Below are 16,542 nucleotides of genomic sequence, written 5' to 3'. Positions count from 1 at the left end.
CCAGGACGCCTGGAGCTGGCGCTCTGCACAGAGGGAAGGCACCTTTGGCAATGCTGCCTGCCATGGAGTGCCACAGGTGCTGCTGGGGCTCTCGGCCAGTCATTCATAGCAGGCAGCCTCGCCTGGCCCTGGCTACAGCCCCTGCGGCCCCCTGGTCTGTGGCATAGACACGGCTGGCCCAGGGCTCCTCATGAAGCTGCGCACAGACACGGGAAGCAGGGCTGTGCCAAGACAAGGTGGTACGGCCTGGGCCCTGGCAGCCCCCAGAGGCGGCAGCTGCACGGGACAGGGGAGGGTCCCTAGGGAGAGGGTCAGGATGGCTGGTGCATCTCACGGTGCAACGGAGGGGCTCTAAATACGTTGGGCCCATGCCTTCCTCCCTCCCACTGCACACTTTAGAAGAAGTGTGGTGGTTCCAGCAGAGCCAGCAAAGGACCAAACGCTATGCAGTCCCTCCGAGGCTGGCCAGTTTGATGCTTGGCCCAAGCTCTACACGTGGCTCTCCCTCTGCTGGACCTTCTGCCTAGAAAGACGTTCTTCCTGAAGGAGGGCAGAAAGCCAAGTCTCCTCTGGCACTCAGAAAGGTCTGCCTTGAGCCCCAGCACCTCTCCCGTTGGAAAGCAACGACCAGCATGGTCACTCCCCTCCAACCCAGGAGCTGCAAAATGGTCTTCCAGCGTCAGCAGTCATATTCTCTGCTTGAGTGTTTGGGGGCTGAACAGAGCCCGCCTCTGCCTGGCCACCCAGCAGCCCCCCCAAAGCTGAAACACTGCAAAAGCCAAGTGTAGTCAAACGCGTACCCTGGATTTTAGGAAAGCTGATTTTAATGAACTCAGAACAATGATCAGTAAGGTCCCATGGCAAGTGACGCTAACGGGAAAAGGAGTCCAAGATGGGTGGGAGCTTTTAAAAAAGGAAATTCTCAAGGCACAATTACAAACAATTCCAAAAAGAAGAAAAAGTGGAAGACAACAGAAGAAGCCAATGTGCCTTCTCAAAAAGCTTAGAGATGACCTGAAAACAGAAAAGGACACATATAGGAAGTGGAAAGAAGGCCAAGCAACAAAGGCAGGTAGCACAGAATTGCAGGGATGGCGTCAGGAATCCGAGCTGAGGTTAGCGAGGGATGCTAAAAACAACAAAAAGGCTTTCTTCAGCTACATGCATAGTAAAAGGCAGAGGAAAGAAATGGTTGTTCAGCTGTTAAATGGCAAAAAGATAACAGATGACAAAGAAAAAGCAGAGGTGCTCAATTCCTACTTTGGCTCATTCTTCTCCCCAAAGAGGGTCTATGACCCCCCTGGCAAAGGCGAAGTACAGGCTGAAGGGGCAGGATTGCAGCTTGAGATTGATAGGCATATGGTCAAGGAACACCTAATTACTGTGAATGAGTTCAGATCTCCAGGGCCAGATGAACTGCATCCTAGAGTAATAAAGGAACTGGCAGAAGTCCAATTCCTGGATTTTGGAATTGTTGTCGATCACAAGCTGAATATGAGCCAACAATGTGATGTGGCTGCAAAAAAGGCAAATGCTATTTTGGGCTGCATCAATAGAAGCATAGCTTCCAAATCCCGGGAAGTACTAGTTCCCCTCTACTCAGCACTGGTTAGGCCTCATCTGGAGTGGTGTGTCCAGTTCTGGGCACCACACTTTAAGAAGGATGCAGACAAACCGGAGAGGGTTCAGAGGAGGGCAACAAAGATGATCAGGGGACTGGAAACAAAGCCCTATGAGGAGAGACTGAAAGAACTGGGCCTGTTTAGCCTTGAGAAGAGAAGACTGAGGGGAGATAGGATAGCACTCTTCAAGTACTGGAAAGGTTGTCACAGAGAGGAAGGCCAGGATCTCTTCTCGCTCATCCGAGTGCAGGACACGGAATCATGGGCTCAAGTGACAGGAAGCCAGATTCCGGCTGAACATCAGGAAAAACTTCCTGACTGTTAGAGCAATACAACAATGGAACCAATGACCTGGGGAGGTGGTGGGCTCTCCCACACTGGAGGCGTTCAAGATGAGGCTGGACAGCCATCTGTCAGGGATGCTCTGCCTTGGATTCCTGCATCGAGCAGAGGGTTGGACTCGATGGCCTTGTAGGCCCCTTGCAACCCTACTGTTCTATGATTCTATGAACTAGGTGGAGATTAGAGGGCAAAATTGCAGAGGGAACCTGCTCCATGGGAAGGGAGTTGCTGCTGCTGCTGCAAACTTTCTCCTCCCTCTGGTTGCTTTTGCAGTAAAGGTGTTTTGCAGTTGCCAGGTTGGGGAGGGGCGAGTGCCAAAGGAAAGCCAGGGGGCAAGGCCAGAGGAAATCTGGAGTCACCAGCTGGGCCTGTGAGAGGGGCTGGACTGGTGAGAGGGAAAGACGCTTGCTGGAGTCAGCTGCTCCTTCTGCCTGCGCTTTGAGGGAAACAGGCTGGGGTGGGGGTACCCACGCATGGGAAGAGGTCAAGGCGACGGGCGGGGAAGAGCCATAAACAAGGTGCGTGCAAGTCAGGCTTCTGCTGACTCCCTCTCTCCAGGCCACGCGGCCTTCCTTCAGTCGGGTGCTTCGCCTTTCGTGGTCAAGGAAGGCTGAGGGCCCTCCCAGGACCCACATGGAGAGAACGGCCTGCGTGCTGGGCTGAGAGGTCATGCAGCCCGACCCCTGGCAGCAGCTGCAGTCCCTCGGCGAGCCCTCCCCAAGGCGCTCCTTGTGGCCCTGACCAGGCACTCCAGCACAACGCAGCGTGGCAACACAATGACTGGACGGCTGGCAGCGCCTTTCTGGACCTCGCAGTCACAGAGGTATGACTGGAACTAGACGGCAAAATAATGAGAGGGAATTCGAAAGGAGAAACAGCCATGGGCCCATCAACATCTCCATGCCTGGAACGTCCCAGGGCCCACGCCTAGGGTTTTCAGGGGCTTCATCAACTTCCTCCACATTGCTAAGTGACTCTTAGAATACGAATCTGAATTTGGGAACTTGCAGGTTCATGAGACTGTGATTCAAACAACTTCACCCTTAAAGGTGGCCTAAAAATAATTGTAAATAGATAAAATCAGCTACATGCAACCACAGTAAGGACCTTAGAAGCTCCGTATAGATGTTCTGATATATCCCTCACGAGGGTGCTCTGCCCTTGGCCCCTCACGTAGTTTGACTCCATCCAGGTGGGCAGGGGGCTCCCCACTGACGCTCTGCCTGGCCACAAGGGATGAAGCAATCTGTCAATTTCACTTTCGCAGTTCCTCATTTTCCCAGCCCGTTCATTTTGTCCCGTGTTCACTTCAGTTTGTGAACTTAAAAAAAGTCTACACAAAAATGTGTATGCATTTCCACACATATATCTCCTAATATACTGTTTGTACGTAATTTCCCCTAATATAATGCATTCTTTTGCAAGCAGTTTCTCCTAATATAATGCATTTATTTTCATAAATATATGCATTTTTGTGTGTACTTGCCCCTAAAGTAAGCACTGGAGTACAGCATTGCAAAATGTGGAAGAGTGTGAACATCAAAATATCACTGTGTTTTGGTTTGCGTATTGGTTTGGGAAGTGCAAATTAGGTGTTCGCAGTAAAATGTGAACCTAGGAAATTTCTCCCCCATCCCTACTGACTATATAGACTTCTTGAGTGGCCTACAATCAATCACCTGGGGCTTGTACAAAAGGACAGCGAGAAACTCCCTAATACAGGGACTGGATTGCACTGTAACCTTCCTGTTGGTTACCCTGCTTCAAATCTGGATACTATAACCTTGTTACCGAAAAGATACGTGGAAGTATTTTTTTATTATATATTCTTTCTATGTAACTATTTATTAAATTTTTGCTTAATGTTTTTACTTATATGCATGAAACAATTACTCTTTAAATGAAGGATGATATGAAGAGGGGAGGGGGAAATGGGGATAGGGGAGGCGGGGGGTGCTACAGCTTGTATTGTATTGAAAAATGGGGAAAAAAATTCTCATAAATTGTTCATAACGAAAACAAAAGAAAAAAGAAATCGCCTAAGAGCAAAGAAAAAATGACGCGGGGCTGTGTTTGGGCCGCTGCAAGGCTCATGTTTGTTACTGGATGTTGTCCAGGGCTGGACAGTTTTGGTACCCAAGTAAGGAACCCCTCAGCACCCCTCATCCACAGCCATGTGGATTAACATGGGTCGCAGTTCTGGGCAAGCATCTCAGAGAAGTGAGCTGGAGATGCACAAGCGCACTACTGCCAGGAGAAAGCAAGTGTGGTGTGCTGGCTATAGGCCGGGGATTCAGGACCGGGGATTATATGTTCCAGTCCCCACTCAGCCTTGATGCTCAATGGAAGATCTTGGGCTAGTCCCAGTCTCTCAGCTTAGTCTTCCTCACAGGATTGTTGTGAAGGTAAAGGGGTCGTGGGGGAGAACCATGTACGCCACCTGACTTCCTTGAAGGAAAGGCAGGGTAGAAATGTCATCTACTCAGACAGACCGACCTTGCTCTTGCACAGCTCCGATTCATTTCATCAAGGTTGCGCAGAACGTCTCTGCGTTGTGCCCCATGGCTCAGGCCCAAGTTCCCTTAATGGAGGCCCACATCCATGGCCTCCCAGCAGCCACCACATTCTGCCTCGGGCTTGGGCCATGTCTGCATTATCTCCCTTGTGTAAGTGGGGAGAGGCAGCTCAGGAGGAAGCCAACGCGGTTATGCAGAATGCTGTGACAAGAGAAGTCACCCTGAAGTGGAAGCTGGGCACACAAGCCCCCTGGCCCACCTCTCTAACGTGGACTCACCAGCACATCTGTCCCAAAGTGGCAGCAGTCCTCAGAGGACTCTGGTCCCCCAGTCCAACCTGGTATGGAGGGTTCCTGGAGGGCCACAGCACTGACCTCTATGCGGCTCTTTTGATCAAGTCCCTTCTCCATTTTCCATTAAGAAGCAGCCTTTTAACTGTGGACATATTTCAGCCTCACCAGATCTGCTAATTATTGACAGTTGGTGAAGAGGAGATGTCACTTGCTCCTCCTGTTAAACTGCATCTAATTAGTAATTGCTGGTTCACTGTCATCGTCTCTGCTGCCGCAATACCACCGCACATTGGCTCATTAACCTTTTGCTTTTCTAATGGCGCCTGCCAGCAAGATGGAGGCTCAAACAGATTGGCAAGAGAGAGCTATTTTTCCCCCTGGCCTGGAGATCCAGAAGGAAGTCTGCACAAGGAACAGAATTTCAGCTGGGAGCAAACCCATCCGAGGAGATGGCTTGTCTCACATCCAAATTGGGAGTGGGAGGGGTGGGGGCGGGAAGAAGAGATTTGCTCTCCATCTTTCTAGTGCACCCCATCCCTCAAATCTCAGTACCTTACACATGCCTAGCAGTCAAAATACTCTGCACATGTTTGGATGTGCTGTCTCTGAAATGGCAGGGCTCTTTTGGTTGGAAGCTGAAATTCAAATTTGAATGCCCAAACCCAGTTCAAACCATCAAGGATTCAGAGTTTGCTCCCTTGGGCTTATCCAGCTGAGAGGACAAGATCAGCCACATGAACAAGGAATTGTAGGATATGGGGTTCAGGGGGTGCCTCCACCTTGCTAAAATCCACAGATATGGGTGCAGGACCCATGGCAGAAAAAAATGGAACGCTGGGGGGTGGAGAGAAGCCACATATGAAGTTCCAGCCTCCCCACAGGGCTAGCAGGCAGTTGGCTTCTTTCAGCCAGAAGGAAGGCCTCCTCATGAGCAAGGCAAGGAAGACAGGAAGCAGGTGGATCTGGAAAGCTGCATACAAAAGTCAGAGGAAGGTGTTCTGTTTGGTGGCTCTCTCAGGTCAGGGAGAGAACTGGGAGCTGCTGAGGAAATGAGCCAGGGTGTGAATAGCCCTCCCTCCAGCTTCGAGTGCCATTTCTTTGGTGGAAAGGCAGGGTATAAACCAAAGAAAGAAAGAAAGAGAGAGAGAGAGAGAGAGAGAGAAGGAAGGAAGGAAGGAAGGAAGGAAGGAAGGAAGGAAGGGGCAAAGCTTGCACCACCACCACCCTTCCTGCCAAAGGGTGGTTCAGCCATGCACGCTGGTCATTCACCAGCCATTCTCTGCATTTCAGAAGGGAACTGTGATTCCCATCTAGCAAAGATGACCGTTCTCCTCTTGTCTACACTTGAAGGACCACCTTCTCCTGTATTTATTTATCCTTCTTACACCTACAGACCACCCAATGACCGGAGCACTGGGGCTCTGTATCAGTAAATCAGAGACAGGCAGGCCCTCCCCAGCCAGGGCCCACCGTGGTCTGGAGCACTGCTCCCACTGGCTGCGCTGGCTGAGGCTGGTGGGTCAAGATCCAAAACCTCCAGAGAGTGCCAGGTTGGGGGAGGCTGCCGCAGAAAAGGGCAGAGACAGCACACACCGAAACCAAGGAGCAGCAAAGGAGAAAAACAGTGCAGCACAAAAACAAAAGTTAAGAAACCACCAGCAGAATAGAAGTGGCAAGATCTAAGTGCACTAAAAGCAGTTCTTGAAATGCCTGGGAGAATAAGAAGGGCTTCCCCGGCGCCCCAGGGACCACAGCAGACGTGCCAGGAGAAGCGCCTCTGGGGAGGGCAAGGAGACCAAGGCGACGTCCCGTCCATCTGCCTGTCCCCTGCGGCGCACCCCGCTTCCCGTGCATCCACCCCTTTGGGCTCCAGGGGGCCAGGCCCTTGCCTCCCTTCAGCATGTCCAAGCCCCAGCCTCCGCTGGCCAAGGGCTTGCGCCTGCACACCGCTCCCTGGGTCCCCTGGCAGGCTGCCATGCAGCCCTGCCACTCTGAGGGAGAGGGCAAGGAAGGGATTCCAGTCCTACCACGTGTTTCTGCAAGGACACGGCGTCTGCTATGTCCTCCCTCCACATTTAGTCTGCAAAGAACACCTCATTTGACAAGCAAAGACAATAGTAAGTAACCCTTCGTGTCACTTATGAAGTACTTCTTGAGTGTTCAAAGTGAGCGTTCACACATTGTTTCAGTAACCCCTTAAACCCTTTAGATCAACTAAAATGGTGCTCCTAACTAAACCTGGCCAGGGGATCCCAACCCTGCCCCCAATCATGGCTTTTCCTCAAAGTTCCCAGTGGCAGCCCCCATCACAGAAGTGGAGGCCCCCCACCCCTTCTCTCTCCTCCCTGCTAGGACATTGTTTGCCTTGATCATCTACAACCAAAGGAAGCATGGTTTCCCCATCCAAACTTTTGCTGTATTCCTATGAACTTAACAGACAAATTTATGCAGATTTTATCAATTACATAGCTGGTCAAAACTGGGATGACTGGTTGACTCCTTAAATCAAGGGGCAGCCCTGCTGGCTCTCAATCCAAGCCCTGGAGGCTGGTGTTCTGGCAGAGAGGCAAACGACCCCGGCCACGACCAGAGGGGAAGCTTCTCTGCTCTGGTGCAGGACGAGGATCCAGCCATTGCAGCTGACCACTGAGCCAGCAGTGATTCGGCCCAGCAGCCCTTGCATGATTGCGGTAGCTACTTGCTTCACTCGAGCGAGAAACCCACTTTATCTCAAGAGAGGCAATGGAACAGTGGCAGTAGTGAGCCTGTCATACTCTGCACATGCCTGATGTTCCCTAGCTGTGGATCCAGAGCTCAGACACTCGGGCACACAAAATAATAATAAGGTAAGAGTACCATTGGGCACATGCAGGGTGCCTCTTCTGCACCACAGGTCTTCACCCCCCGCCCCACAATCCTTATATTAGAGCAAAAAGATTTGAGCCCACATATGTCTCTTGCACCCACTGCACTGCACAGATCAGATGACCAAACCTCCTTTGTCTGTACCATGCCATTCAGCCTATCACAAATGAATCAGGATTAAACAGGAGGGGTGGGGAGAGGAGGATGTCGTGTCACTGACCTCAGACATTTGCGGGAACAGGCTGATGGCCAAGGGAAGGGCCAGGCCAAAGGCAGCAAGGCACACGAGGCTCTGCACAGGGAGAATCATCCGAGGCCGGGATCGCAGGAGGGCTGTTCTGCAAGGAGGAGGACTGTTCAGCTAGACCAAAATGCACAGCAGCGAGACCCCCGCCCCATTAACCACCAGTGACTCGGCAGTGCCAGCATGTGAAATGGGACCATTGTCGCTGCAAAGGGAAGCTGGCCTTGTATAGAAGTCCCACACTCAGCCAGCAGAAGTGGAAATCTACAACGGAGGAAAGAAGGACAGAAATGTAAGCAGGGCCATGGTAAGAAAGATGAGCTGTAGCTCACTCAGGGCAGGTAACAAGAAACCAGCAGGATGCGAGGTGCAGGGAGAAGGGGTGGGCTCCGTGCTTGGAAGACCTGTAGATGGGCCCCCTTTCTGGGATGACCCTTTGCTCGCCAGCCTCTAAGCCAGCTTGGGGTCTCCAAGCTTCCTGCCTTGACTCCTGCCACCCCTCACCCAGCTGAACCTCTCCTGCTCCCTCCCTCCAATGACTCCGCTGCTCTTTCTCCCTTGCCGTCCCTTATGCCCAGAACACCAGGTGAATCTGCCTCCCCCCGCGCTGGCCCTTGAGAGGGAGCGTCAAACAAAGCCGACTTGTGCAACTGCATTTGCTCACATCCAGCTGCTGCAACCTTTGTCCCTCCCATTCTCTCCCTCTGCCCAACCGTCACCTTCGCCTCGACTGGTTGTAAGAGTGTAAATGCCTTGGGGCAGAGCCTGGTGCTTCATGCTTATGTTACCAACACTTGTATATACAAACAAACACACGGCCTGCATGGGCCAGTTCTCCCAGGACTCTGCCCATCCTGTGCATAGGAAGAGGCTGTCTTCCCTCTTTCATCATACGAGAACCCAATGGGGTCCCCCGACGAAGCTGACTGGTGGAAGATTCAGGACAGACTAAAGGACGGGCTTCTTCACACAGTGCAGAGTTAAACTATGGGATTCGCTAACAAGGATGTGGTGACGGCCACCAATTGGGATGGCTTCAAAAGGGGGCTGGACAAATTCCTGGAGGAGAATGCTACCAATGGCTACTAGTCCTGATGGCTCTGTGCTACCTCCAGTGTCAGAGGCAGGGTGCCTCAGTACACCAGTTGCTTTTCTTGCCCTCCTGTCCTGCTTGTGGCCTTCCCATTGAGGCATCTGGTTGGCCACTGTGGAAACAGAATGGTGGACTAGGGAGGCCTGTGCTCTAACCCAGCTTCAGGGCTCTTCTTATGTCCCTAGCTTCCTGCAATCCCTCATTCGAGCTCTTGTGGCACTGAGAGGTGCATAATGTAACCAGGTGGGCATGAGGAGCACGCAGGGCCATGTGGGGCTGGGCAGGCAGAGGGTGGCCACTGCTAAAGTGATCCCACGATGATGTCTCTGCCCAGCCACATCTCAGCTTAGTCCATCATCAACCAGCCACTTCACCACAAGTCAAGCCCAGCCTCAGATCCTCGCTTTAGCAATGCTTTGAAAAACTGTTCTCTGAAAAGAAGGGGATGAATGAATAAAATGTGGCTGTGTGAATGGGTGCAGAGCGAGCTGGAGCAAGCAGATGGGGAAAGAGGACATGCCCTGTGCCCACCCATCCCTTCCCGTTGCACAGCTAGACTCTGCTGAACCTAACTTGTAATTATACCTAACTTGTAATTCCCCCCATCCCCTCCTTGCGCCTCCACGGTTAAGTCAGCGAAGACAGTGGCATCCCTACTATTCTATGATTGTATAAAACACAGCAAGCCTCCAAGTACCACCAGCTGTAGTTCTGGGCCTTTGCAACGGGAGATCTTGAGCCATCAGAGTTGGTGCTGAGAAACATGCCCATAGGGGCTCCTTAGGAGCCACAGCGGCGCTCCTTCCACAGCCCCCCCTTCTGCTCCCCTTTGGAGGCTGCACCCTTTTAATGATGGCCCTGCTGGGCTCCTCATAATCACCACAAGGGAACGAAACCAATTTAGAGTGTTCGCTGGTGCAGCTCCCAGGTGCGACTTCCGCCATGGGTGTTTTAAACTCAGACCAGTTCAAATTACAATGGCTATAGCCTCCTAATTAAGAGGAGTTATGGCCTGATTTAAAGAAAAAGCCTTAATTAACACATGAAGTGTAATGTCTTAATTGGGACTCAGATCCTACCATTTGCAAAGTTCAGCCTAAAGACTCACAATTAGCCGGGAGGGCCGCCCGCTCCCTGTCTTCAGATCTTTGCTCTCCAAATCACAGCAAGCCAGAAACTGCTGCAGCCGCGTTAAACAGCAAGCAAAGGGAAGGGGTGCAGTGCCTCACCCTCCAGGGACCGGCCTCCCTTCCCTTGTTGTCTCTGTTAGGTGGAGCTAAAATGTGTTCTTTTGTGAACAGACTTCATTGTTTTGCACTCAAGAAAAGCCGGGCAGCCTGAACATGGACCACAGGTCAGGATCCCACCATTCAGTGAAAGCAGAGCCGCCGGCATCAAACCACAGGGAACAGCAACGGCAACAAAAACAACACATGAACCAGGAGCAGCTCCTGCTGTGACACTGCCCAGATTTGGGAGCATCTCAGAAGCAGCTGAGCAGAAAGCCCAGGTGGCCACCTTATCTCCAGCATTTGCCCAGCATCTCAATGGGGTGCCTAGAGGACTGAAAGTCAGACTTGGGCTACTAACTGCCCATATCACCTTTGTTAAAACCAGGAATGATTAAAAAACACATCAGGAGTTACTAGAAGTTAGCACCTGTAATGGCATTTGAGTCCCTAGTCCAGGCCTTAATATAAAGCACCCCCCCTAAATGAGTAAGAGTTAGATAAGAAACAAAACTGGCACTCAGAATATATACTGTCTTGCCCCAGATGGCAGGACTAATAGGTGGAAATGGCAAGGAAGCAGATTCGGGCTACACATTAGGAGATGCTTCGTAATGGAAAGCATGTTTGGCTGGGAAAAGACGGGCTTGGGAAGTGGGGGACTCTCCTTTGATGGAGGAATCTGAGCAGGGCCTTGAAGGGTGTCATTGCAAGATCCTTCACTGAGCAGGGGATTGGGGTAGATGACCTCCAAGAACCCATCCGACTATTAATATTCTATAACGCCAGGGTTCTCCTTCGGGGAGGGGCCTGAAACTGGCCCCAGGGCAGCTGCAGTTCCAAATACTCTCTTCAGCTTATCCTCTTTCAAGAAGGCACAAGCTGCAGTGCAAAGGGGCTTTCAGACAAGGCTTTTATCATGCCACTGTCCTGCCTAATTCATGTGGTCGTCCTCTACTCATAACCCTCCTGTGTTTTCCCACTGCTTCTTCCATCTTTTTTCTTAACGCAGAAAATCCACAAGAAGAAAAGACGGAATGGCTGCACAATGTCTTTTAATTCGTTGCACTAGGACCCCTCTGTCTGAAAGCCCCCGCCCCAGCAGTAACAGAATACAAAACGTCATGTGGAGGGCTCACCTCTTTGTGAAACTTTCAAGATCAGATTCCACAACAGCAGCAGCCAGATTCCTAATGGATCTGCAGAGTACAGAGCAAGCAACTCCAGCAGTATTCCGTCTGCGTGGGCTGCCTATTCATTGCCAGGCCCAATTCAATGCGCTGGTGTTGACTGTAAAATCCCCAAATGGTCTGCGACCAGGATGTGTGAAGGGCCACCTCCAGCCCAGGGAACCTACCCATGTACTGGGAAGAGCAACACCTGAAGTCCTGCTCTGGGTTCCCCTGATGGCAGAAAGACAGGAGGTGAGCACTGGGGATGGGGCCGTTTTGGTCATGGCACCTGAACTACGAAACTGGAATGCCTTCCACTGGTGAAGCCTGCTTGGCTCCCTCTCCTTGCCTCCCAGAGAGCAGCAAAAGTCATATTTCCTGCAGCAGACCTTTGGCTCTACATAAGCTGGCCTTAGCTTTTAGTCTGTCAGTCTTACTCATTGTAATTATCATTTTTAATGTATAAGTTTTAGTACTTTGCTGTAAGCTGCCTTGGGGTTCCTTGAAGCAAAAGGCACAGTATAAAAGTGTATTGATAAAATAGTTGCAATCTGAGAGCTCCCAGACTGCAACAAAGAGGAAATCTGGATTTTATTATTATCCGTCTTGAGCACCATTTTTTGGATGGAAAAGGGGGATATAAATTAAATCATGAATAATTAAGTTTTGCTTTACTGTGCAGCCTGTCCATGGGTAGGAGATGAATTCATCTCCTCGGGATCGTCTGGAATTCCAGGCGAAAACTGAAATGCAATGCAATGCAACCAGGGCACTGGGCTGGACCAGCATGAGTTTCCTCACTAGCATCGCCTATGTGTCTCCCCTTTTCTCTCCAGTTGAGCATCCTGGGGGGTGGGAGTCTGGCTCCTTTCATCTTCAGCATCTTCCTCATTTCAACTGTTTGGCCCCCCAGGAGATCTTCACTGGTGCCTGTGGCTCACTGCTAAGATAGACAGCTCTGCATTTATTTCTTTGCAAGAGCACCCAGGTGGCATATTCCCACTAAGACCTGCATATGCTTCTGGCAGACTGTGGACAGAAAAAAAGCCCCCCATATCAGCACTGGGTGGGTGGCTCTGGCTCAGGTCTGGCAAGATATAAAACTGCTGCTACGTGGCAAGTGCACCTAAAATAGGAAGGCCTCCTAGACTCCACTCTCTCTAAAAAGACATGCATACAAAAAGTTATGTAGACAGTACATCTGCTCGGCAGACACCGTGTGTCACAGATCTTGTAAATACACCTTCATGCAACTTTCAGCACATTGTTGATTAGTGGTTCAAATTTTGCATAATGTGGCAGCTGCTGCCGGCATTTTCAGGAGGTTCTGCAAAGTCTTCCATATGGAAGTTGCTCTCGGAACTCCAAAAGAGTTATCGGGTTTTGTGCTCCAGAACGGCATTTGCCTCAAGAAGGTTTGAGATGCTAAACTAAATATGACAGGAGTTAACCAAAGGCTCCTAAACTGACAGATTCGGGGCAGGGTGGGAAAGTGTCATGTTTATATTAAACAGAACTGCCACCAATGCCTCTAACCCAAGTCAGTGGGAACAATGGAAGGGATGGAGAGGAACAGAACACTGGGCAAACCTCTTGTGTGTGGCAAGGAACTTCTCCTGGGATACCCACTGCAAGGGCCATGTGCCTTCCCCCCCAGAACTTGCGAAGCCCTCTTTGCCCAGAACTAGCCACTGCGGAATATGCCTTTAGCATATGACTCAGTACACTCAGTACAACACCAAACACAGAAACAGCACAGCGATCTAAACTGCACACTGACAGGGAAAGACTGGGGCACACCCCCAAAGCCACACAGGATTCCTTGGGAAACCATGGAAATTCATGTTAGCATAATGGCATTTTTCATGCATTCTAAATCTGGAACCCTCAGATGTACGCATCTTGAGTCTGCCTCAAAAACTTAAACCAACTGGTTTCCTTTTTATTGGCACTGTAGTTGTGCTCCTTAAGTATCTTTGCCATCACGCTTCTTCAACCATCAGGGCCAGCTCTCTCCCTTTTCTCTTTTTCAAAGTAAAAAATGAGGCTCCTGCACTATGTGAACAGAAGTCTGGGGACTGCACAAAAGTGTCTTGATCACCTGCAGCCCACAGAGCATGCTTTCCCACCCTTCTCTAAGCAAGTGAAGAGATCTGTCCTACAATCCATAAAAGCCCCTGAGACTTGCAGCCTTATCTTGGATGGTACTGGACTGAGGCAGCAGCTCGTAGCTTCAGGTGGCAAGCAGGATCCCAGCACAACCCATCCTCTTTTGCTGGGGACCCCAGCCAAGCTGCAGGCTGGCTCAGAGACAGTGCCACCAGGCATCTGTGAATGTTTCCCTGCACCAAGTAGGCAGCTCAAAATAGATGCCACTTCGCTGGGCTGGATGATTCCCCAGAGTGTCCGCACAGCAGGAGAGCTCTGAGCCCTGAGGAGAGAAGCCCAACGCGGGAAGCAACGCGGGGCTTCCTGGACAGGAAAGAAGAAAGCCTCCAGGAGCTGAAATGCACAACGTGAGAAAAGAGGAGGAATGCCAAGAAAGCTGGAAAAAACGTAAGGGGGATGAACAAAGCAGTGGAGGGAGTGAAAGCGTGCAGATGGAGAGAGGCAAAGGGGGGCTGAAAGAACAAGGGCCTGGATCTAAGTGGAGAAATGATCCACTACTTGCCATAGAACAAACTGGTATCATCAGGATCTGGGGAGAAGTGAGGGGCTCCCATCATGGCAGGATTTTAAATCCTTGGAGGAAGATGCCCACAACAGCAGAGTCCCAGGACAGAACTGTAGCACAGCTCCTGCTGCCACTCCTGTTTCAGAGGCTCCAAAGCTTCCGTGGAGCTCTTTGCGGGGCTTCCTCTGACCTCAGTCCTAGGAAGTGTTTGGAATGCTCAGCCCTTCCACATGTGAAGAGTGTCTCTGGGCACCATCAGAGGGTGCTTCTCTCACAACTGTATAACCACGTCTGGAACAGAGGGGGGGCACTTCCAAATTAGGCGTGGCTTCTCAGCTATCTCACTCCTTGCTTTAGAGGTTGTCTACTAGCTCTTTGCTTGTTCCAAATTTCTGTCAGTCAGCTAATTAAGGAAATGTAATTAAAACACATTTAAGATGAAAGGATTGTGTAATTATCATTTATTTAGACTTTCCTCAAACATTTAACCCACGTAGCCTTTTGTGCTGCCTGTCATGGAATCAGGCAAAAGGAACATGCTGCGTTTGCATGGCGCAGCCCTAGGCACAGGTCAGAATTTCCTCGTCACACAGGCAGCTCAGCCATGAGGGCTTTACGTGCCCATGTGGCTCGTGTTGTGTTTTTGGTTGGCATCCCTCTGGCTGGCACCTTGGCTGAAATATCCGTCTTGTTCTGAGAAAGGCAGCGACAGCGCAAGGTTTGAGGTTTGCCTGGATGGTGACAGGGGGCCATTACCTAGTTATCAACGGGTGTCTGCTACTGACTAAATCAAAAGGAGCTGCCCTGGCTGGACCTCGCGCTACATGCAAAGGCCTACCGGGCTACCAGGTCACCACCCCAGCCAGTCGACCAGCAGAAGTACCTTTCAAGTGGGCAGTCCAGAGCCTTGGCATGGACTGATCCTGAAGTGTCCGTGCCCCAAGACAAATCAGCTGGCTAAAGGACTACCTGGCCACCCCTTGTGATACCTTTTATTCTATATCTTTCTACGTAACAGTCTCCCAGATGCATGGCTTTTGTGATGCTGCTCAGTCAGCTAGCTTTAACTCAGTCAAGTAGCCGGAAAGTTTCTCGTGGCTCCTTTTCACTCCCCAGAGCCAAGCTATCAATCCCTTTGTTCTACCCATCCTGAGTCCCGCCCAGAGCAATGGATTCCTGAGGTCCATAACTGCCTTTGACTTTAGGCATCCACTGCTCATTCTGACAAACTTTGACCATAGAACTCAGCAGGGACAGACTTGCTGTGGCACAGCTCCAAGAGCAGCCCAGGGTTCTTAACCCCATTCCTTGTGATCCTTCCTAGCGCTCTCCCTCTCCTACTCTAGTGCCTAACCCACATTTCCAAGGCCGGAGTTCCTTGTTGCCTTGTTTACCCAGACAGAGCTGCTGCGTGCTTAGAGAAAGCTCCATTCCTTGGTGAAGCACCCACGGCGGTTCTAGACATAGCACAACCTTTGAGTCAGGCGCAAACAGCTAGGTTCCATGCTTTGAGCTAGTTTCCCTCCCGTGCCACTCTCCATGTTTATTATCTTCCTTAGAGTAGTCAGGGTCTACAGAGGGGCCTTGTTTTTAGGCTCTCCAGTCTAAATTCTATTTTTGCAACCAACCATAAGCCTGTCAGTCAGAGTGCACCCTCTGTGAAGTGTCACCAACCAGGAAGTGAAGTTCCCTTACTCTGCAACAAGGCAAATATTACCCGCTTTGGCTCTTTCTCCTCTTTCTCCTGAGATTTCTCCGGATCTGCCCCTCGCATGGCACACCCTGGGCCATTTATACTCGAGGTTCCCTGTGTGCAGCTTCCCAAGCCCTGCCCTTTCCCTAATGCCTGCCCAGCTCCTTATTTGGCAAACAGTGATTCCCTGCTTCTGTCTTTCTCTATCTCTATTATTGTCATTAAGAATAGTGTGGCAGTCCAGGTGCTATGGAGCTGCAGAGAGGGAAGGAGGAAAAGGGTGTGTTGGGGAGTAAACGAGTGCCTGAGTGAGGGGATCTGGTGTGTTGGGTGAGAGAGTGAGTGTTGGGCAGGGGCAGGGGGTGATCCTGACCAAGAAAGAGAGCAACAGGTTCAAAGGAGTGGATTTTTTGTTGTGTTGCTCAGATCCCACCTCTGATGTATTTTGAGGTACCTGGGGAAGTCACTTATAGTCACCAGTTTGCCTATCTGTGGAATGGGTGCTTTGTGACTGGCTGCATCCACCGTGGTAGCCATTTTGTGATCGAGCACCTCCCCATGGCAGACATTTTGTGACAGCACCCATGACATCTCCCCAGAATCCCAAATGTGCCAAATGGCCCCAAAGACTGTGACCGTTCTGACTTCATATGTCTTCACTGGAGGGCTCTTGGCCTCTGCTGGCAAACAGGTACTATGCTGGCCACTGCAGAGAACTGGTGCCTTTGGCCGACCCATCTATGCCACGTCTCCTCCAGTCAGAGCCACACACATGTCTTGATGAAGGGGGTGCTCAGTT

General features: G+C 50.9%; 1 protein-coding gene across 3 annotated transcripts in view; it reads right to left on the bottom strand.

Annotated features, from left to right (window-relative positions):
* SFXN5 (sideroflexin 5) overlaps positions 1-16,542 on the bottom strand; it is a 124,831-nt gene that overhangs the window by 19,147 nt on the left and 89,142 nt on the right. For all 3 annotated transcript variants that reach the window (XM_084855218.1, XM_084855215.1, XM_084855217.1), the window contains one exon: positions 7,859-7,976. In XM_084855218.1, the coding sequence (XP_084711344.1) occupies positions 7,859-7,976 (118 nt within the window). The remainder of the gene's footprint in view (positions 1-7,858; positions 7,977-16,542) is intronic.

This window comes from Heloderma suspectum, chromosome 5 (assembly GCF_057233095.1).
Source record: "Heloderma suspectum isolate Gila_16-S chromosome 5, 16-S_ref, whole genome shotgun sequence".
Lineage (NCBI taxonomy): Eukaryota > Metazoa > Chordata > Lepidosauria > Squamata > Helodermatidae > Heloderma > Heloderma suspectum.
This window is presented reverse-complemented; position numbering and strand designations above follow the sequence as displayed.